Source organism: Babylonia areolata, chromosome 16, assembly GCF_041734735.1.
Source record: "Babylonia areolata isolate BAREFJ2019XMU chromosome 16, ASM4173473v1, whole genome shotgun sequence".
Taxonomy (NCBI): Eukaryota; Metazoa; Mollusca; class Gastropoda; order Neogastropoda; family Buccinidae; genus Babylonia; species Babylonia areolata.
This window is the reverse complement of record NC_134891.1, coordinates 3,526,615-3,550,352: the sequence shown is the minus strand read 5'-3', so window position 1 is coordinate 3,550,352 and position 23,738 is coordinate 3,526,615. Positions and strand designations below refer to the sequence as shown.

General features: G+C 39.9%; 1 protein-coding gene across 1 annotated transcript in view; it reads left to right on the top strand.

Annotated features, from left to right (window-relative positions):
* The window catches only part of LOC143290796 (diacylglycerol kinase theta-like), a 79,043-nt gene that overhangs the window by 16,915 nt on the left and 38,390 nt on the right, over nt 1-23,738 (top strand). The window contains exons 3-8 of the mRNA XM_076600310.1: nt 7,456-7,558; nt 8,681-8,769; nt 11,182-11,313; nt 14,831-14,972; nt 17,309-17,317; nt 22,871-22,987. Coding sequence (XP_076456425.1) covers nt 7,456-7,558; nt 8,681-8,769; nt 11,182-11,313; nt 14,831-14,972; nt 17,309-17,317; nt 22,871-22,987 — 592 coding nt within the window. The remainder of the gene's footprint in view (nt 1-7,455; nt 7,559-8,680; nt 8,770-11,181; nt 11,314-14,830; nt 14,973-17,308; nt 17,318-22,870; nt 22,988-23,738) is intronic.

Below are 23,738 nucleotides of genomic sequence, written 5' to 3'. Positions count from 1 at the left end.
TTTTGATACTAATGTTGTCATCTGTTGTGTTTTTGATACTAATGTTATCATCTGTTGTTCTTGATTCTATTGTTATTATCTATTGTTCTAGGTGCTTTTGATAGTATTATCATTTAGTGTTTTTAATGTTGTTATAATGTGTTTGTTCTTAACACTCTTGTTATTATCTGTTGTTCTTTATTGTAATTATGTGTTGTTCGTGATGCTCTTGCTATCAAGTGTTGTTCTTGATGCTCTTATTGTTATCATGTGTTGTTCTTAATGTTATTGTTATCATGTGTTGTTCTTGATGCTCTTATTGTAATCATGTGTTGTTCTTGATGCTCTTATTGTTATCAAGTGTTGTTCTTGATGCTCTTATTGTAATCATGTGTTGTTCTTGATGCTCTTATTGTTATCATGTGTTGTTCTTAATGTTATTGTTATCATGTGTTGTTCTTGATGCTCTTGTTGTTATCATGTGTTGTTCTTGATGCTCTTATTGTTATCATGTGTTGTTCTTGATGCTCTTGTTGTTATCATGTGTTGTTCTTAATGTTATTGTTATCATGTGTTGTTCTTGATGTTCTTATCATGTGTTGTTCGTGATGCTCTTGCTATCATGTGTTGTTCTTGATGTTATTGTTATCATGTGTTGTTCTTGATGGAAGCTGTGGTTGAATGGTTAGAGTGCTGGATTCTTGTCAAAGTTTCCTGTTCGATCACTGGCATTGGCACGCCTGGTGGGTAAAGGGTGGAGCTTTTTCTGATCTCCCAGGTCAACAGATGTGCAGACCTGCTAGTGCCTGAACCCCCGTAGTGTATATACAGCAATACCAATGGAGAAAATTCAAATAAGCACATGAAAGATTCTGTAATCCGTATCAGCGTTCGGTGTGTTTTATGGAAACAAGAAATTCCCAGCATGCATGCACGCACGCACGCACACACACACACACACACACACACACACTGACATCGACACACACACCGACACACAAACACACACACACACACACACACTTTTTATTGCTAACGTGCTTGTGTTGTGTTGTCTGGGCATTAGAAGTGGGTTGGGACGGGGGGGGGGGGGGGGTATGATCTCTCTCTCTCTCACAGAGCCTGTGACAGAAGTTTTTATCACATCACAGTGAGTCTCCCTTTACTTTATAACTTATTCTCTCCCTCATAGAAGACATGCAGATCTGTGTTCACTATGCAGAGCAAGCTTCTTTTTTTTTGCTTTTAAAAAAAATTTTTTTTATATGCATCATGAGAAGCCTGATCTGTTCTCTTCAATCAGATTCAGTTCTCACAGGCACATTATAGAACTAGAAGTATTCACAGACAATATAATGTTGACTTTTTGCCAGCTAATATTATAAAAGATTAGTTAGTTAATGTTCAATTAAAATATACATACAGACACACAGACCCATGCATCCGCGCACGTACTCATGTCTGCATGCATGCACGCGCACATGCACACACACATACACACACACACGCTTACGGACACACGCATACACACACACCCATCATACCGGCACATACTCATGTCAGCATGCATGCATGTACGCACCCACACACATATTTATCATTTAAAATAATTTGTTAAGTGAAAAGTCATGGATGCTGATCACCTTGTTGAAATCAATATTTCATTGCAAAAATTGCCTTCTTTTTTTTATGCTGCTGTGTATGGTTATGTGTGTGTGTGTGTGTGTGAGACACCACTGTAAAAAAAAAAACCCAAAAAACCCCCAAAAACAAGGTCACCAGAAACAGAATTAGGCATTATACACAGACCATGTCAGACTGGTGTATTCTGACAGTTTGTGTTGTTCAACTCTTGGTGGTTAGCAAGATGCAGTTTTTCAAAGCTGATACTGTTCATGAGTTGCAAACCAAAAATCTGACTAAAATCTCTGAAAGTAAAGCAACATGAAATGAAAGAAAGACCGAAGAAACCAAACGTTATGTACTGGTTTACTGTGCTTCTAATTGAAAACAAGGAATCAAGGTTTAAAAAAAAAAAAAAAAAAAAAAAAAAAAAAGCATTGTGTACTGAGCCATATATTTGGTTTTTAGTACTGAAATTTGTGAATATTCAAACATTTTATTAATGTGTAAGTAAACATGTATGTTTATGAATAGGTGAAAAATTGATAGTATTAGTGACGGGCGCAATAGCCAAGTGGTTAAAGCGTTGGACTGTCAATCTGAGGGTCCCGGGTTCAAATCACGGTGACGGCACCTGGTGGGTAAAGGGTGGAGATTTTTACGATCTCCCAGGTCAACATGTGTGCAGACCTGCTAGTGCCTGAATCCCCTTCGTGTGTATATGCAAGCAGAAGATCAAATACACACGTTAAAGATCCTGTAATCCATGTCAGCGTTCGGTGGGTTATGGAAACAAGAACATACCCAGCATGCACACCCCCAAATACGGAGTATGGCTGCCGACATGGCGGGGTAAAAACGGTCATACTCGTGTGCATACGAGTGAACGCAGAAGAAGAAGAAGAAGATAGTATTAGTCAGCCACAGTAAACCAACGGGGGGGGGGGGGGGGGGTGTGGTACTGACATAAAGAAGCATGGGAAATGTAGAAATAGGTTGACTCTCAAGAAAGGAGGAGGGCGGCAGACAAGTTCAGATGCTTACTAACACAGTGAGGGTGTGGGTTAAAAGATAAGATAAGATAAGATAAGAATAACTTTATTATCTCCAACTGGAGAAATTTGGTCAGGTGCATTATCACAACATAGACAAGTAAACAACATGGGGACCATAAATGTAAAAGTCAACAACAGCTTTTACGAATATTACGAAGATACAAATGTAAAAAATATCACATACACCGTTTCATATATACATCCACACACTGCAGGTAATAACTAGTATTCTTAATGTAAAAACAGAAAGAATTAAGAAACATTATTTGAATATAATTATGAACATAGCCTACTATAGTGCACATTGATTATAATAGACAGATAAGATAAGAATAAAGATAAATTGCGGAAAACCGCAACCAGATAATCAACACACACCCGAACACCCCCACCCACCCCACACACGCGGATTACGCAGTTTGAATCCTGGTCTTGCACTTTGACTGAAAAATCCAGCTGAGTGTCTGCTCATCTGGATAGACAATAAAACCAAGGTCCCGTGTACAGGGTTCACTTGGTGCCAGGAAAAAGAACCCATGGCAACACAGATGTTGTCATCTGGCAAAATTCTGTAAAAGAAACCTACTCTGATAGTTTCACAATTATGTGTGCCTGCATTCAAGGTCTGATTTGCGTGTTGGGTTATACTGCTGTTAGTAATCTGCCTAGTAGATGTGGTGTATCAGATATGGATGTGTCTGAACACAGTGAGCCTTCTTGAGAAACTGATACTCGGGAGACGTTTCAGGGCAGTGGTAACCTTGGTGGTTGAGAGAGACTGATGGGAGAGCATGCGCAGTGTTGATGATTAACTCTGTCCATACGAACGGTGAAAGAGACCACGTTAACAGCGTTTCACCCCAATTACCACCATCAAAATATTGCAAGCGGAAGGCTCTTATACTGAAGACGTGAATGTTGACAAAGAATACCACAATTCTGATGACGGAAGCTAAAGGTTGGGTCATTCAGACACCCACTGGTCATCCGAGGGGTCTGTGTAGAGGAGAAGAGAGGGCTGGCCGTACTGAATGAGTTAATGTGTGAAATTGTTCAGCTCAGAGTTTGACGATGACCTCGGAGGCTCAGAATTTTACCTTGACCTCAGAGTAATACATTTAGCAAATATGGTGGAACTTCTGAAGGCTTCAGTGCACAGTATATAAGAAAAATATGCCAGAATGTAGACCTGCAAGGGAGTATTAATTGCATGGATCTTCAATGATGCAGTGGGACACCATCTGACATATTAAACCTACATTACTCTAATTTACAGTATGTTCATGCTTCAGAATTTTAACTGAAGCCTAGCTTCCTATATCACTTAATATACAGAGTTCATGTTTCAGAATTTTCACTAAAACCAAGCTTCTTATATAACTCTATCGTACAAAGATCTATCTTCATAACTTTGTGACTAAAACCTAACTTCCTTTATAAATTAGTCTGTAATTTACAGTTCATGCTTCAGAACTGACTAAAACCTATTGTCCTGTATGACCGTATGACTAATTTTACAGTGTTCATGCTTCAGAACTGACTAAAACCTAGCTTCCTATATTACTGTAATTTACAGTTCATGCTTCAGAACTCACTAAAACCTGGCTTCCTGTATTACTCTAACGTACAGAGTGATACTTCAGAACATTGACTAAAACCTTTCTTCCTGTATTACTCTAATGCACAGAGTGATACTTCAGAACTTTGACTAAAACCTATCTTCCTGTATTGCTCTAATGTACAGAGTGATACTTCAGAACTTTGACTAAAACCTTTCTTCCTGTATTACTCTAATGTACAGAGTGATACATCAGAACTTTGACTGAAACCTTTCTTCCTGTATTACTCTAAAGTACAGAGTGATGCATCAGAACTTTGACTGAAACCTATCTTCCTAGGCATACCTATGGCTCAGTGGTTAAAACATCTGCCAGAAAAAAGGTGACTCAGTCCTGAAGTGGTGACCACCCTGGAGGCGGGTTTGAACCTGCTCAGGACAAGGAAAAAGAAAAAGAAAAGAAAAGTCGGCAATACAAGGGCATCCAGGAGTCATGACCTGGGTGTGGCCTGGCCCCCTTAGGGTGTAAGGAATTAAGGGCCGAAATACTTGACTGATGGGGGCTTTTTCTCGTAAGACCTTGTACTGTCCAGCTCTTCCGAGAGTTTCTAATCACTGTATTACTCTAATGTACAGAGTGATACTTCAGAACTTTGACTAAAACCTTTCTTCCTTCCTGTATTACTCTAATGTACAGAGTGATACTTCAGAACTTTGACTAAAACCTTTCTTCCTTCCTGTATTACTCTAATGTACAGAGTGATGCATCAGAACTTTGACTAAAACCTTTCTTCCTGTATTACTCTAATGTACAGAGTGATGTATCAGAACTTTGACTAAAACCTTTCTTCCTTCCTGTATTACTCTAATGTACAGAGTGATACTTCAGAACTTTGACTAAAACCTTTCTTCCTGTATTACTCTAATGTACAGAGTGATGCATCAGAACTTTGACTGAAACCTATCTTCCTATATTACTTTAATATACAGAGCGTCAATGCTTCAGAACTGACTGAAACCAAGCTTCCTATATTACTGTAATTTACAGTGTTCATATTTCAGAACTGATTAAAACCTGTCTTCCTGTATTATTCTAATGAACAGAGTGATGGATCAGAACTTTGACTAAAACCTTTCTTCCTGTATTACTCCAATGTACAGAGTGTTCATGCTCAAGAACTGACTAAAACCATAGCATGGGTTCTGAAGAGCACATAAGCTTAACAGTTGTCTGACCCATGCAGCACTTTGGCAAGAGCAAGCGAACAAAACTTGCCCCTTGTAGACACCACTTGGCCATTTGGCATTTAACCCATTCCAACCCAAAGGAGTTTACAGCCTCCGCAGGTTCTGCCACATTGATGCGGAAAAACGCAGAAAATATAATACTGAAATCGACCAGTTTTTCCTCCAGACTGACATGTGGGTACACAATGTTAAATAGTGTAGAAGTCGGTTCCCATTGTATTTTTGTGCGTATGTTGGAATGTGTACATGATTTTGATGCAACAGATTTTGACACCATGGCATTGCTCGGGCTCAGGGCTGTATGAGTTAATGGATTGTTGTGCTTATAGGAGGAAGGTGGCAGAATGGTTAAGACGCTCAGCTGCCAATACAGAGAGTCCGTGAGGGTGTGGGTTCGAATCCCGCTCTCGCCCTTTCTCCTAAGTTTGACTGGAAAATCAAACTGAGCGTCTAGTCATTCGGATGAGACGATAAACCGAGGTCCCGTGTGCAGCACGCACTTGGCGCACTGAAAAAGGACCCCATGGCAACGAGTGTGTTGTTCTCTGGCAAAATTATATAAAAGAAATCCACTTTGATGGGTAGACAAATGCATATATGCATGCACTCAAGGCCTGACTAAGCACGTGGGGTTATGCTGCAGGTCAGGCATCTGCTCAACAGATGTGGTGTAGCGTGTATGGATTTGTCCGAACGCAGTGAAGCCTCCTTGAGAAAGTGAAACTGAAACTGTGCTAGTTTCACTCAGCTGCTGATTAGTTTGTAGACCAAAGATCAACTGGCGCATCTGTCCACTCTTTTCTTCCTCCTTCCCATATTTTTTTTTGTCCGTCACATTCTTTTTTTTTTCTTCCCATTACACGACCAATATGAACTTGTATAAATCTGTTATGGTTGATGCATGCTAGTATTTGCATGCTACAATAACCCACTGAACATTGATCTGCTCATTTGATCTTTTGCATGCATGCATGCACACACGAAGGGGGTTCAGGTACTAGCAGGTCTGCGCATATGCTGACTTGGGATATATACTGACTTGGGATATTGGAAAACCCTCTACCCTTCACCTGAGAGGTGCACAAAACCATGAATCGAACTTTAGAAACTAGGACAAGAATCCAGCTCTCTGACCTTTGAGCCACTGTACCCATCACTAACTCGGTCCTTCCTTTTGTTGCTGTCTGTTATTCTTCCTCCTTCCCTCCTTTCTTTTTATCCCTCAATCCATCCTTTTGTTGCTGTCCGTTCTTCCCTTCCTCCTTCCCTCATTCTTTTTATCCATCACTCTCTTAACCCATCCTTTTGTTGCTGTCTATTCTTTTTCCTCCTTCCCTCATTCTTTTCGTCCGTCACTCCCTCAATCCATCCTTTTGTTGATGTCAGTTCTTCTTCCTCCTTCCCTCGTTCTTTTCATCCATCTCTCCATCCTTTTGTTGCTGTCCATTCATCTCTTCCTCCTTCCCTCATTCTTTTCACTGTCACTCCCTCAATCCATCATTTTGTTGCTGTCTGTTCTTCTTCCTCCTTCCCTCATTCTTTTCGTCTGTTACTCCACCAATCCATCCTTTTGCTGCTGTCTGTTCTTCTCTTCTCCCTTCTCTCATTCTTTTTATCCGTCACTCCCTCAATCCATCCTTTTGTTGATGTCTGTTCTTCCTCCTTCCCTCATTCTTTTCGTCCATCACTCCCTTAATCCATCATTTTGTTGATGTCTGTTCTTCTTCCTCCTTCCCTCATTCTTTTCATCCGTCACTCCCTCAATCCATCATTTTGTTGATGTCTGTTCTTCTTCCTCCTTCCCTCATTCTTTTCGTCCATTACTCCCTCAGTCCATCCTTTTGTTGATGTCTGTTCTTCTGTTCTCCCTTCCCTCATTCTTTTCATCCATCACTCCATCCTTTTGTTGATGTCCATTTTTCTGTTCTCCCTACCCTCATTCTTTTCGTCCGTCACTCCCTCAATCCATCCTTTTATTGCTGTCTGTTGCAGAACCCAGTGGCCCACTGCTGGTCAGAGCCTGGTCACTTCAAACGAAAATTTTGCAATGTGTGTCGTAAACGTCTGGAAGACAGCACCGCCATTCGTTGTGAAAGTGAGTACAGCTTGAATTTGATGCTGTGTGATGTTGATGTAGTGTATGGGGAGGGGGGTGGGTATGTATGTATGTATGTTTGAACGTATGCATTGTGTTTATGTGTGTATAGTTATGTATTGTATGTTTGAATGTATGCATTGTGTTTATGTGTGGGTACAGTTTGCTGGGTACAGTTTTTGGTGTATATATGCAACTTTGATGTAAAGTGTTGTGTATGTGTTTTGTAAAGCACCTTAAGCAGTTTCCTGGATAGAGTGCTGTAGAAGTATCCATTAGTAGTAGTAGTAGTAGCTGTAGTAGTAGTAGTGCTTTTATTTTATTTTGTTAAGTTTTCACAATTTTCGTTCATGTGTGTGTATGATGACGATCAGGTAAATGTGACCATATGTACTGCTTGTAATGTAAGTGCCGTGTTCAGGAGACAGTACCCAGGTGTGGGGTTGGGGAACATTATGCACAGTGTGATGTGTGTTATGTTTCAGTCTGAATATTACACATAATATGATGTATGTTATGTTCGAATCTGTGAATGTTATGCACAGTATGATGCTCATTATGTTTCAGTCTGTGGATATTATGCACAGTTTGATGTATGTTCTGTTTCAGTCCTGTGAATATAATGCACAGTGTGATGTATGTTCTGTTTCAGTCTGTGAATATTGTGCACAATGTGATGTATGTTCTGTTTCAGTCTGTGAATATTATGCACAATGTGATGTATGTTCTGTTTCAGTCTGTGATTATTATGCACAGTGTGATATGTGCTATGCTTCAGCCTGTGAATATTATGCACAATGTGATGTATGTTGTGTGCTTCAGTCTGTGAATATTATGCACAATGTGATGTATGTTCTGTTTCAGTCTGATTATTATGCACAATGTGATGTATGTTCTGTTCCAGTCTGTGATTATTATGCACAGTGTGATATGTGCTATGCTTCAGCCTGTGAATATTATGCACAATGTGATGTATGTTGTGTGTTTCAGTCTGTGAATATTATGCACAATGTGATGTATGTTGTGTGTTTCAGTCTGTGAATATTATGCACAATGTGATGTATGTTATGTGTTTCAGTCTGTGAATATTATGCACAATGTGATGTATGTTGTGTGTTTCAGTCTGTGAATATTATGCACACCTGGAATGTCAGGACTTTGTGGTCAGCGACTGCAAGGAATGCTCCACTTACCAACCTAACAGGGACAAGGTAACTATGTGTGTGCGTCTGTGTCTGTATCTGTGTGTGTGTGTTGTGCGTGTATGTGTGTGTGGTGTGTTGTTTGTGTGTTGTGTGTGAGTGTGTGTTGTATTGTCATGTATGCGTGTATGTTGTGTAATTGCAAATGTGTGTATGTATGTGTAATGTGTTTGCGGGGGAGAGAGGGAGAGAGAGAGGGAGAGTCTGTGAACAAAATAGCTGTCGGCACATGTTCAGCATCATTCTGGTAAAAGTACCAGTTCAAGGATCGCTCGCACACACAAGCATGCACACACCATTAGTTCATGCACTCACATGTTCACACACACACACACACACACACACTTATATTACACACACACACACAAGAATAAAGAAAATAATATATATGATCTATTGACTGTTGATTCCTGTTGGAGGATGGTGGATAGACATGAGCAGCATATGCTTTTCTTAAGTTGCTGCTGTTGCACTTCCACACACAGACGCACACACACACACACACACACACTCTCTCTCTCTCTCTCTCTCTCTCTCTCTCTCTCTCTCTCACACACACACACACACACACACACAAGCCAGATAAACATCAGAAATTGTTTAGAATAAACTTTTATGCATGATAGAAAAAGATACAAAATTTTCATAAAAAGAAATGGGTCACAGATGACTGAAAGACTGATTGCCAGAGAGATCCAGACTGATAATTTTGGAGAACTAAAAGAACATTGTTCAGTTGTTGAAAGAAAGAAAAAAAGGAAAAAAAAGGTAGTGTACTTCAGGCTGCATTCTCTGTCAGTGATCCAAGACGTTGTGAAGAATGTCAGCATAGCAAACATGCCTGCTATTAATTAATGAATATCAGGTTTTGTTCATGAACAATGGTGAAAGGGATAGTGCGTTTCGGAAACACTGGCTTGCGCTGCATCATTGTCCTTGAAAAGACCAGGAAAATTCAGATTTTCGATTAAAGAGCCCTGTTGTATTTATCTTAACACTTATCCCTTAAAATTATGTTCTGTATCATTTCTGGTTCTGTCATACTGTTCGTAGATGGTGCTTTTGAAACGCATGTTTTTTTTTGTGTGTGTTCTTGAAAATTATTCTGTGTTGAAGATTTTAGTGGTATGGTTTCTTTAAAAGAGAACAAGAGAGGCAAGGCCTTCAAGACTCACTTGTGATAAATTAAGTCCCCTAGCATTAATTACAGAGTAATTTCCCTTTTTTACTATCTGCACCAAAACGTTTGCAAAATAAATAAAATTTCCATGCTTAGCAAAAGAAGTTCCTGTTTGAACAAAAACTGATAATAATGACTCCTCTTGTTGTTGTGTCAGAATAAGAGGTCAAAGTGCCAAGTTTAGAGAATACAAAAAATATAAATATACCCGTAAATGCAGTTTGCATATAATTAGGCTTCTTTTTAAAAAAAATTTTTGTGCCCATCCCAGGGATGCAATATTGTTTTAAACAAGATGACTGGAAAGAACTGAATTTTTCCTATTTTTATGCCAAATTTGGTGTCAACTGACAAAGTATTTGCAGAGAAAATGTCAATGTTAAAGTTTACCACAGACACACGGACACACACACACACAGACAACCGAACACCGGGTTAAAACATAGACTCACTTTGTTTACACAAGTGAGTCAAAAATGGGTGTGGTGTGACTGGCTTAGTTGACAGATGAAGAATTCCTTCAAGCGGCAGCAAGCCACAGTGGGAGGTGTGTACTGGAAGCAGAATTAACCCCTTTACTGCCAAATCTTGCTGAAGAGAGGTCGATCAATGTGAGTTGAATCTGAAGTGCAGCTGATTGATACTTATTGTGCGCTTATTAATTGTGTAATTAATTGTGCAGAACAAAAGTAAAACAGTCCGAAGAGGCTGAGTGGTTAAAGCGTTGGACTGTCAATCTGAGGGTCTCGGGTTCAAATCTTGCTGACGGCGCCTGGTGGGTAAAGGGTGGAGATTTTTTTCCGATCTCCCAGGTCAGCGTATGTGCAGACCTGCTTGTGCCTGAACCCCCTTCATGTGCATATGCAAGCGGAAGATAAAATATGCATGTTAAAGATCCTGTAATCTGTGTCAGCGTTTGGATAGTTATGGAAACAAGAACATACCCAGCATGCACACCCCTGAAAATGGAGTATGGCTGCCTACGTGGAGGGGTAAAAACGGTCATGCATGTAAAAGTCCACTCATGTACATAAGAGTGAACGTGGGAGTTGTAGCCCACGAACGAAGAAGAAGTGTGAGATGCATCTGAAGTGCACCTTGGAAGAAGTCCAAACAAACCATTGTGACTGACATCCTGACATGTGAGGTCAGTTTTATCACGTGAGGTGACAGCCTTCACTGACGAGCATACTCGTGAGCAGCAGTTAAGGGATCCATTCACACTGATGGTCGTTTTTCAGGTGGCCATGCTACAGTTCCACCACTGGAGGGAAGGCAACCTCCCAAACAACTCGAAATGCGTGTCCTGCAAAAAGACGTGCTGGTCCTCCGAGTGTCTGGCAGGCGTGCGCTGCGAGTGGTGCGGCGTGACGGTGAGTGGGTCGTGCTTGGCGTCATGGTCTGATTCACGCCGTTTACTGTGGCCGGTGGAAATGTCACACGTGTCCCCCCTGTGATTGTTGTTAATTGTTCAGTTTTGCAGCTTGTGGGAGTGGCGGGGGTGGGGGTGGGGGGGGGGGTGGAGGGGGAGGACAAAGAGAAATGTTTCGGAAAATCTTGTTTGTCTGATTTGTTGTCAGTGTGTGTGTGTGTGTGTGTGTAGTGTGCTTGCATGTGTGTGAGTGTGTGTGTGTTTAATCATGTGTGTGTGAGCGTGTGAAGGCATGTGTTAGTGAATGTCTGTGCCTGCATTTTGTGGGTTTTTCGTTTTCTTCTGTTGTTGTTCAAAGAATGTTTCTTGAAAGTTGTTCAGTCTGAAGTGTGTAAAACTAAATGTGTGTTCCTGTGTTTTGTGGGGTTTTCTTTTTCCTCTGATATTTTTGTTCAAAGAATGTACCTTGAAAGTTGTTTAATCTGAAAACATGGAGATCATAGTACATGATGTTCGGTAATTTTCTGATAAATTGTAACAGAGAGCAAATTTTTTTCGGTGTTGTTCTTTTTTCTTACTGCTCAAGTTAGCAATACATTCAAGGTTCATTGTAGTTTAGACTGTGAAGAATCTGCTACTGTTTGTGCAGCAGTGTTTATAAGTTTCAAGTTGTGACTTTGAAGAATATACTTGGAGGTCAGTGATCTAAATTCCTTTTATTTTGGGGATGAGGTGGGGGGGGGGGGGGGGTTTGTTGAATAAGTAAATACTGCTAGCTGATTTTCACCTTTTGGGGAGAAAAATGATGCATGTGCAGATGATTTGAAAAAAAACAACAGACTATTGAGGTAGATTATTATGGAAGGCTTTAACATTTTGTTTCCTAACCCCCACCCCACCCACTTTTTAAAAAAAGACTTATTGCAGTGGAGAAACCATTGATCGTACAGCTCTCACTTTGCAAACCATTGATCATGCAGCTCTCACTTTGCAAACCGTTGATCATATAGCTCTCACTTTGCAAACCATTGATCGTACAGCTCTCACTTTGCAAACCGTTGATCATATAGCTCTCACTTTGCAAACCATTGATCGTCCAGCTCTCACTTTGCAAACCATTGATCGTCCAGCTCTCACTTTGCAAACCACTGATCATGCAGCTCTCACTTTGCAAACCATTGATCATGCAACTCTCACTTAGCAAACCATTGATCATACAGCATACCATTGATCATGCAGCTCTCACTTTGCAAACCATTGATCATGCAGCTCTCACTTTGCAAACCATTGATCATACAGCTCTTACTTTGCAAACCATTGATCATAACAGCTCTCAGCTCTGCTGTTGGCCCAACTGTAAGCTTATGTCAGTCTCTGATGTAAGCTGAGCGTTTGACCATCGACCAATTACCGCAAATTGAAAATGTGAAGCGGTGACTTCACAGCAGTCTGGCGAAACTGCCATTCAGCTAATGAGCCGCCGGGGGCCACAGCATTCAGTAACAGATGTAGGATGGAGTGTGGTTGATGGGTCGACGCTGCCTGTGCAGCTGGCCACTTTCTTTGTCGGCGTACAGGCCGGCCTGCCTTCCTTGCTGTTGTTTCCATGTGCCAGAGAAAATAGGTCGTTCTGTTGGCTGCTAGGATGATTTCTCTGTGTGAGCGGTGCTAATTGCAGGGGCAAGAGCGCTTTTGTTTGGCTGTTTTTGTGTCAGAGGCAAAATAACATCTGTTATGTGTTGTTTGTTGTTTGTGTGAGGGAATTTGTGTGTGTGCGTGTGTGTGTATGAATGTGTCTGTTATTGTTTGTGTGTGTGTGTGAGAATGGTTGATTGTTTTTGTGTTTGAGAGAGAGAGAGTAAGGCTGTGTGTGTTTGTATGTGCCCACATGTGCATGCATGTATGTATAATGTGTGAAAAAGAAGGAAAGATAAAGTATAGAAAAAACATATACAGGGTATCAGCTGACAGTGCGGTGGGTTGGAAAGTGATGGGTAGGAAGGAGAGAGTGTTGGACGAGGAGGAAAATGTATGTATGTATGATAGCATTTGTGTGTTTATGTCAGGAGCATTTGCCTCCTTGATTCCTCCTGTATAACAGTCCACCCCCCACACCCCAACTTTGCGCCTGATTTGCAATATTTCAAGTTTGTACTTGGAGTGATGGCCTAGAGGTAATGCGTCTGCCTAGGAAGCAAGAGAACCTGAGCGCACTGGTTTGAATCACGGCTCAGCCGCCAATATTTTCTCCCCCTCCACTAGACCTTAAGTAGTGGTCTGGATGCTAGTCATTCGGATGAGATGATAAACCGAGGTCCCTTGTGCAGCATGCACTTAGCGCACGTAAAAGAACCCACGGCAACAAAGGGGTTGTTCCTGGCAAAATTCTGTAGAAAAATCCATTTTGATAGGAAAAACAAATAAAACTGCACGCAGGAAAAAATAAAAAAAACAACCAAAAAAAAGGGGTGGCGCTGTAGTGTAGCGACGTGCTCTCCCTGGGGAGAGCAACCCGAATTTCACACAGAGAAATCTGTTGTGATAAAAAGAAATACAAATACAAATAAGTGGAGATGGTTTGGGGGAAAATATAAATGGATCTTCCAGGAACATTCTTCGTTTTCCTCAGTCCTTTTGTTATTGTTATTTTATTATCATTTTTTATGTGTGTCATCAAAGTGCCTGTTTAATTATCCAGCCTCTGTGATGTCTCTTTATATATGTTTGTGTGTGTGTGTGTGCATGTGTGTGTTAAACTGGAACGTTATCATTTCCTCAGTCACTCAATGTCGCATAGGAACCATACTTAGTACTAATAACAAACACCACCTTTCCAGTCATCACTGTTATGTTTTGGTAAGTAGGGTGAGAGGTCGGAGGTCAAGGTTATTACTTTGCAAAAGCAGAAAATTATTTTGATGGAGCTCACGTCTTGATCTACTTTTTGTTGAATGTAATATGATGACTTGCCACCATTGCATTTGCAGCATAATCTGTATTGAAATTCAAGTTCAGAGGACAAAGGTCAAGGTCCCAGCTGGGCATAGCTGTAGAAATATAAGCTTTAAGGTATAAGAGATCATGTCACGTTTCTTTAATTATTAAACTTAGTATGGTCATTGGGTCATGGGTTTTGCATACAGCTTTTGTCAACATGATACAGTGATTACATGGCTATGGTTTTAACATAGTGTCAGCCCTGATATGGCCTTAGAGGTCGGCTGGGCTGTAAACAGCATGATTTGATTTGATACAGTGATTGGTTATAACTAGGACATGTAAACCCTTTCAAAGGTTATAGGCCAAGGTCACACCAGTGTGATGTTTAAAAAAAAAACGAAATCCAGTTTTTAGAAATATTTTTGCAGGGTCCAGTTCTCCCTGATTTCCGGTTCCATTTTTCCTTTGTGATGTCATATGAAACGAGTGCCGCACACGAGATTTTAAGGCCTCGCTTCTCTCTTGTTCCGTTGTGTTTTATTTTCCGCCCATTAATGTTCTGCTGTTTGAACTTCCAGGCCAATGCGGCGTGCTACAAAAGTCTGCCCGTGGAATGCAAGTTTGGCACGATGAAGGAAATCCTGCTCCCTCCGTGCTGCCTCACCATCCCACGCATCGATGTTCCCATGGAAACCATTCTGGGCATCAACCGTAAACCCAGTCAGTATCGTTTGAACCTGTACTTGTATTTTCAGATTGTGTCCTCTGGAGTAGCATAGCATGTATTATGTACACAGTGACGTCATTGATGACCTCATCAAAAGAAGGGAAGTCACTCTAGAAGGCTGAAAAATTCACATATTAGATCTAGAGTGGTTTATCCCAGACTAGTTTCTCAGTTTTTGATTAATTGTCCTGTACATTGATTTGGGACTTGAAACAACTTTTTACTGTTTTTTGTTTTGTTTTTGTTTTGTTTTTTGTTGGTTTTTTTAAAATCTGAAGTGGTTAATGGGTTCATATTTTTTATTTGGGATTCAACTTAAACAACAATGTAATAGTAAATTTCTTGATTTTAGACACAGGCTTTGCTTGTATTGCAGAGTGTAATGTTTGATTTACTTTCAAAATAGTTTGGGCTTCTTCAGTGACATTTTAATTGTTAAATTTGTTTGGATTGTCCCACATACTGAAAGCAAAATGAATTAGTTTTAGGTGAAGAAAAGTGTCTGACAGGACTTTTTATATGACTTTCTTGTTGTCTTTTCAACCTCAGTGTATTGTATTTTGTCATAATAGATGAATAATAAGAAAAAGAAAAAAAAGAGGAGAGAGATGAATAGATAACTCACTTACCCAGTCAATGCACACCTCATCCACCCCTCCAGAACACCCCTCCACACATATACACATCAGGACACACAGGCAACAATTCATGATCTGCTGTTGTTCCATACTTACATTCATGACCTGCTGTTGTTCCGTACGTGCATTCATGAGCTGCTGTTATTCCTTACTTACATTTATGACCTGCTGTTGTTTCTTACTTACATTTATGACCTACTTACATTCATGACCTGCTGTTGTTCCTTACTTGCATTCATGACCTGCTGTTGTTTCTTACTTTCATGACCTTCTGCTGTTCCTTATTTACATTTATGACCTGGACTGGATGTATTCAAGTTGTGCCTCTTTTTGTTGCCGGGATAGGTTAACAGAGCTGTTGGTATTGGGGAAAAGGCCATCTTTAACTGAGTGAATTTTCACAGTTCAAAACACAAAATAGAAACAGATAGATTTGTATTCTAACATTTGTTCTTTTGGAAGCATGACATTTTGATCATAGCTGAAATATATCACTGTCAGTGTGTTATTTTCTTTTGGGGAGTGTAATGTTCGAATTGCATTGAAGATCATTACAAAGGTTCAAACAACATTTTAATACAGTTGACATGTTTGAATTGACTGTGTATCGGCTGTTTATCTTTTGTGTTTGTGTGTGTTCATGCATGCGTGGGTGGATCTTCTTCTTCTTCTTCTGTGTTCACTCGTATGCACACGAGTGGGCTTTTATGTGTATGACCCCGCCATGTAGGCAGCCATACTCCGTTTTAGGGGGTGTGCATGCTGGATATGTTCTTGTTTCCATAACCCACCGAACGCTGACATGGATTACAGGATCTTTAACGTGCGTATTTGATCTTCTGCTTGCATATACACACAAAGGGGGTTCAGGCACTAGCAGGTCTGCACATATGTTGACCTGGGAGATCGTAAGAATCTCCACCCTTTACCCACCAGGCGCCGTCACCGTGATTCGAACCCGGGACCCTCAGATTGAAAGTCCAACGCTTAAACCACTCCGCTATTGCGCCCGTCCGTGGGTGGATGAAATATGGCTCTGTCAGTGTAGAAGCGTTTTTATTTAAGTTTTATATTCCGATTTCACTGGAGAATTTTGGAAAGGTTTACATGACATTTTATATCAGACACATGATTCAAGTGACTGTTTATCAGCTTTGTTGCATGGGTGAGAGGAGTGTGTGTTGTTGCATTTTTGTGATGTTAGTGAGTTAGATTGAATCAGCTTCCTCAGCCTCTCCATCACTCATCTTCGCTGCAATCTTTCAAATCCAGTTTGAAGACCCACCTTTTCCCCTCCAGATTAATTCTCAACAGTTCATCCGTTTCCAGTATGAACTAAAATGACTATTTGCTAGTGAGTGAGTTTTGATAGTTTCATAATTTGTTGGTAGTATTTTTGATTTTGTACTATTTACGATTGTGTGCTATGACTTGTGTGTGTGCGTGTGTGTGTGTATTGTGTGTGAATAGTTTTCATTGATGTTTGGTATCTTGTGTTCAATTTTTCCTTTATGATATTTACATATGTGTTCTGTTTGTAAACGCCTACGGCTTATTTTCAAGATTATGCGTAAATGCTCATAATAATAATAATAATGATAATGATAATAATACTTAAATTCAGTGGCTTACTTTGTTTTTTGTGTGTTTGTCTGTCCTGCTCATCACACCTTCCCGGGCATCTTCCACAGCCTTTCCAGGTGAGCACACACCTTTTTGAGTTTCATTGATTTGCCTTCCTGTGCTTTTTTCCTTCTCCTAAACCTCCTACCTATGCTTATGCCTCAAGTCATCTGGAGTGAATCAAAATTCCAGAAGAGAAAGACTTTAAATGCTTCAAAATGCAAAAGTTATAGTCAAATATCATGTCCTAAGGCCACTAACTAGTCATCATTTCAATAGCTGCTGTTGTTTGTTTTGTATGGTTGAGAACACGGGAAGATTCACAACCTGATAAAGATGTTAAACAGGCTCACAGGCAGAGTGACTATTGACCATCATATGTCATTTTCCTTTGAGAATGATTGTAAACCAGTAACAGCTGCTGGATGATTGTGTTCGTGATAAAGACAGAAATTGGAACATGAAAATACCTATCTTTAATTGACCTATTTTGTTTTTTGGTGTGGTTTTTTTTTTTAATATATAATTTGAAGTTATGATTTTGATGTTGTCCCACTTCTGAAAAGATAATGCCTTGTATTTTGATTGATGGTTTAAGGCTCATTTCAACTGTCATATTTACAACTTGTATCCTGTTACAAAGACTGTAGCTGGTGTGTGTGTTTTTGTCCAGTGGTTTGTTTATATATATATATATATATATTGTGAATTGTTTTATATAACTGTAATCATTTCTGGCTTTGTTCAGCACTCCCAGTTTTGTCTTTTTTTTTTTCTCTCTGGAGGGGGGGTGGGAGGGGTGTTCTGTCATCCACACCAATGTAGTAGCAGTATGTCCACTTTGAGAGGATACTGAATTAGCTAAAAGGAACATTCGAAAGATTGAATCGATGGCATCTCCATGGCAGAACTTAACTCAGTTTTGGTTGGCCAAGGCCTAGCATGCACTCGTCTGTGCAGATCTGGAGAAAAGGGCAACATGTTTACCATTTTAATTTCACCAGAAAGGCCTGTCTGTTTGGAGGTGATGTTGAAAATGAAGGGTTTGTGTGATATACAGAGAAAGCCAGGCAAAGATCAAAAGTTTGTGTGATTTACAGAGAAAACAGGGCAAAAAGTAACAGTTCATCTGATTTATGGGGAAAACAGGCAAAAATCAACAGAGTGTGTGATTTACAGAGGAGACATTGCAGAAAGTAACTGTTCGTGTGTTTTACAGAGAAAACAGGGGAGAAAATAATAGTTTGTGTGATTTACAGAGAAGGCATTGCAGAAAGTAACTTTGTGAGATTTACAGAGAAAACATGGGAAAAAATAATAGTTTGTGTGATTTACAGAGAAGGCATTGCAGATAGTAACTGTTTGTGAGATTTACATAGAAAACAGGGGAAAAAATAATAGTTTGTGTGATTTACAGAGAAGAGAGGGCAAATGGTAACAGTTCCTGTGATTTATGGAGAAAAAAGGGCAAAAAAAAAAGCAACAACACACAACAGTTTGTGTGATGTATGGAAAAAAAACATGGATGGAGTTTGGTGGAATGGTAGGCGGTGGTGTAGGGATGAATAAAAAGAAAGATTTCAGTGGCAGGCAATCTGTGTGTGGATCAGGGGGGGCCAGGAATTTTGCGTTGGCGGAGATATGCATCGTATGGAGTGCCCCCTAGTTATTCCTGTTGTTATGTTCTGTTCACTGCTGCTGCTGATTTTTGTGCCGTGCTAATTGCCCCTTGTTTTCCCTCTCTGTTAATTGCGCCCGATCATTTTCTCTACCGGTTGCTTCTAATTTTGTCCCCTGTTAATTTTATCTGCTGGTAATGGCTCCTTGTTTTTTGTTTTTATTTTTATTTTATTTTTGCTCATCGTTAAGGGCTCCTGCTTTCGTTCGGTGTTGACAGTGTTTGATTGTGCACACAGGGCTGTGTGGACAGTTCTGTAAGACTACTACTGTCCTTATCAGAATGAAGGCTAGAAGGGTGCCCAAGGTTCCTCAGTTCAATGCCAGGTCCTTGGTCTACCTGGTGGGATAAAGGTGGAGATATTTCCGATCCCCAATTGCAGTTCACCATATTTAACTCACTCAGTACGGCCAGTCCTCTCTTCTCCTCTACACAGACCCCTCGGTTGTCCAGTGGGTGTCTCAATGACCCAACCTTTAGCTTCCGTCGTCAGAATTGTGGTATTCTTTGTCAACATTCACCTCTTCAGTATAAGAGCCTTCCACTTGCAATATTTTGATGATGGTAATTGGGGTGAAACGCTGTTAACGTCGTCTCTTTCGCCGTTCGTATGGAGAGAGTTAACTCTTCTGTGTAGAAATTGACTAGATTTAACTGTTCTGTGTTGTAATTTACTGTACACATTTTCTGTGTAGTTACTTACTATATTTAACTGTTCTGTGTTGTAATTTACTGTACATGTCTTGCTTGTAATATGTATCACAGACTTAATCACATTTAATTTATCTTGCTGAGATTATGAAGTTAATCTGATTCTGATTCTTAGGTGATGTCAGTGTAACTTTATGTGATCTCTCTAGTTAGATATTCAGACAAGCACATCTGTCTTGAGAGATTATGTTGTTAAATGTTCGTATTGCATAAGGTATTCATAGATGTGTCAGTGTAAATTGGAATGTAACTTTATTTTATGTGATCCCTCCATTACTTAAACACATACATGTCTTTTAAATGCATATTTTACATTTGATTTCTGAGCATAAGCAACTCAACCCCATGTGAATTTCTCTCTAAGTCCAAGTTGATTTGACTTGACATATGTGCAGATTGGCTAGATCAAACGCACAAGTTAAAGACCCTGTAATCCATGTCAGTGTTTGTTGGGTAATGGAAACAAAAACATACTCAGCATGCAACCCCCCCGAAAGCAAGTATGGCTGCCTACATGGCAGGTTAAGATGGCCATACACCTTAAAACCCATTGGTACATACAAGTGAATGTTGGAGTTGCAGCCAACAAATGCAGAATGAAATAAAGGCTGCCTAGTTTGCTGTCTTTTTCAAAACTTATATACAACAAGGCTCTTTTTATGTTTAGAATTATGTTTGATACTGCTGCTGATACTGATACTGTTATTATAATTATTATTTATTTATTTATTTATTTATTTATGTAAGCTTATCTATTATTTATTCACCTTTTTTTTTTCTCAAGGCCTGACTAAGCGCGTTGGGTTACGCTGCTGGTCAGGCATCTGCTTGGCAGATGTGGTGTAGCGTATATGGATTTGTCCGAACGCAGTGACGCCTCCTTGAGCTACTGAAACTGAAACTACTGCTGCTCCTTCTTTTAGAAGCAGATTTGTAACCAGCCCAGTCCTTCATCCACCTAAGATTATGGTGCCGCTCCCAAGAGTCAAATCTTTTCAAGTCTAGTCTAGTTTATTCTGGAGGTTGCTTATGGAATACAGTTTTATCTACTATCAATATTCATGAAATAAAAAAAAATGTACATGCATTTAAGAAAATTACTTGTGAATATCTCACGAAGAACTTAAAAACACTGTAATTCATAGAAATCCATTCCCTGTATTGTTTATGATGGTATTAATCGTTATATGCCTCTCTCCTTCTCTCATATTACCCACATTTTCTTTCATGAATCTTGTACTTGTGTGTACATTTCTGTATTATTTTTCTTCCATTTTCTTTGATATTTGTTGTAATTGAACTTTGTAATGTAACTTTTGAACTTCCCCCCCCCCCACCCCCCAGCCCCCCGCCCTCTCTCTCTCTCCTCTGTCAATTCATCAGTCTGTCTGTCCGTCTGTCTGTCTGTCTGTCTCTCACTCTAATTTCATCTTTTCTTCTTTACTCTTCTGCCCCCCTGTCTCTTTTCCTCTCTTCTGATATGAATTTTCTGTATTTATTCTTGTGCGTTTCTTTTTCTTTTTTGATTTATTTATTTAATTTTGTACCCCAGGGCTGGGTGGAAAAAAAGCATTCTTGTCATTATGTTTATCTCAATACCCTGGAAAAATAAAATTTCGTTCGTTCGTTCGTTCGTTCTTTTAACTGCCTTTGGTTTTATTTGTTCTTTTTTGTTAGCTGTGTAAGTTTTGTTTTATGGCTGCTGAAACGAAAGGTTGTTTAGTTTGCTGTGTATCAGTTACCTAATTTTGAGTCAGTTTTCTTTTAATTTTTGTTTTCTATGGCTTTGGTTTTTGTTGTCTGTTTTTTAAGCGGTAAGCTTTAACAGTTCTAAAGTTTCGTGCTTGTGGTTGTTAATGTTTTATACTTATCACATGTCAGCTGCTTCTGGTAGTGTTTGCTGATGCATGTGAATGTTAATGTTTTACACTGTGACCTGACTCTTTACAGTTTGTAAACGGCTCCTGCTATTGTCTTCTGGTGCATGCGGATGTTAATGTTTTACACTGTGACCTGACTCTTTACAGTATGTAAACGGTTCCTGCTATTGTCTGCTGATACATGTAGATATCTGGCTTCTGGAATTGTCTGTTGACACATGTGGATGTTAATGTTCTACATTTTGACCTGACTCCTTACAGTATGTAAACAGCTGCTGCTGTTGTCATCTGATGCATGTGGATATTAACGTTTGAACACTGTGACCTGTCTTCTCACAGTATGTAACCAGCTTCAGGGCATACCTGCTGCTGAAGCATGTGGATGTTAATGTTTTACACTGTGACCTGACTCTTGACAGTATGTAACCAGTTTCTGGGCATACCTGCTGCTGATGCGTATGGATGTTAATGTTTTACACTGTGACCTGTCTTCTCACAGTATGTAACCAGCTTCTGGGCATACCTGCTGCTGAAGCATGTGGATATTAATGTTTGAACACTGTGACCTGACTCCTCACAGTATGTAACCAGCTTCTGGGCATACCTGCTGCTGAAGCATGTGGATGTTAATGTTTTACACTGTGACCTGACTCTTGACAGTATGTAACCAGTTTCTGGGCATACCTGCTGGTAAGGCATGTGGATGTTAAATGTTTTACACTGACCTTTCTCCTCACAGTATGTAACCAGCTTCAGGGCATACCTGCTGGTATTTTTGTATTTGTATTTGTATTTCTTTTTATCACAACAGATTTGTCTGTGTGAAATTCGGGCTGCTTTCCCAAGGGAGAGCGCGTCACTATACTACAACGCTACCCTTTTTTTTTTTTTTTGTATTTTTTCCTGCATGCAGTTTTATTTGTTTTTCCTATCGAAGTGGATTTTTCTACAGAATTTTGCCAGGAACAACCCTTTTGTTGCCATGGGTTCTTTTACGTGCGCTAAGTGCATGCTGCACACGGGACCTCGGTTTATCGTCTCATCCGAATGACTAGCGTCCAGACCACCACTCAAGGTCTAGTGGAGGGGGAGAAAATATCGGCAGCTGAGTCGTGATTCGAACCAGTGCGCTCAGATTCTCCCTCGCTTCCTAGGGTAATGCTTGTGGATGTTAATGTTTTACACTGTGACCTGTCTCGTCACAGTATGTAACCAGCTTCAGGGCCTACCTGCTGCTGATGCGTGTGGATGTTAATGTTTTACACTGACCTGTCTCCTCACAGTATGTAACCAGCTTCAAGGCCTACCTGCTGCTGATGCATGTGGACGTAAAGTTGTTTCTGTGTTGTGCGCCCTTACAGCTCGCACAAACTCTGAGGAGTGGTCCTCCAGTGGTGATTCCAAGACGGAAGACGAGGAGAAGGACCGACGCTCGCCGCGTGAGAAAGACGGACGGGACAAGGACAAAGACGCCGATTGTGAGTTCTTTGTCTGTTTTTTTCGGGGATGAAGTTGTTGAATGCGTAGTGTTGAGAATGGAGTGGGGGAAAATAGAAAAAGAATAGAATGTATCTTCATTGTGGGAGGGGGGGGGGGGGGGGGGGGGGGGGGGGGGGGGGGGGGGGGGGGAGGGGGGTCACAGGGAATACTGAGGGGTTTGAACATGACATGAAGGGTATAAACATGGGAATCAGATTTTTTTTTTTTTTTTTTTTTTTTTTTTTTTGCTGCTTCCTTGATTTGGTGTGACAAATGAAGCGTTCAGAAGAGTGGAATAAAATATGTATATATATCATTCATTGGTTAATTTTTTCTTTCTTGCATTTTAAATTTTCAAAAATAATTTATTTATTATTACTATTACCACTTCAGTTTTCTTTCTCTCCCTTTCTTCTTTGTTTGTTTTATTTCTCTTTTTTTTTTCTTTTGTGTTTGTCTGTTTCTTTACTTTTTTTTTTTTTTTTTTTTATGTACTCAATAGCCTATATTTACTTGCAGTGAACATGTGGTTGACAATGTCTGATTATCAGAAAGGGTTGCCTGCTCTTTTTGACTTGAACATTGAACATGAAAGGTTAGTTTAACAAGGATCCTTATTTTGTGTTTATCATGTAGTGGTGTGTATATTAATTGATTAATTTGATCATGTTTTTATTTATATTATTTTAGATGATGAAATAGAATAGAATAGGTCTTTATTACTAAGTGTACCGGGGTCACATAGTTCAT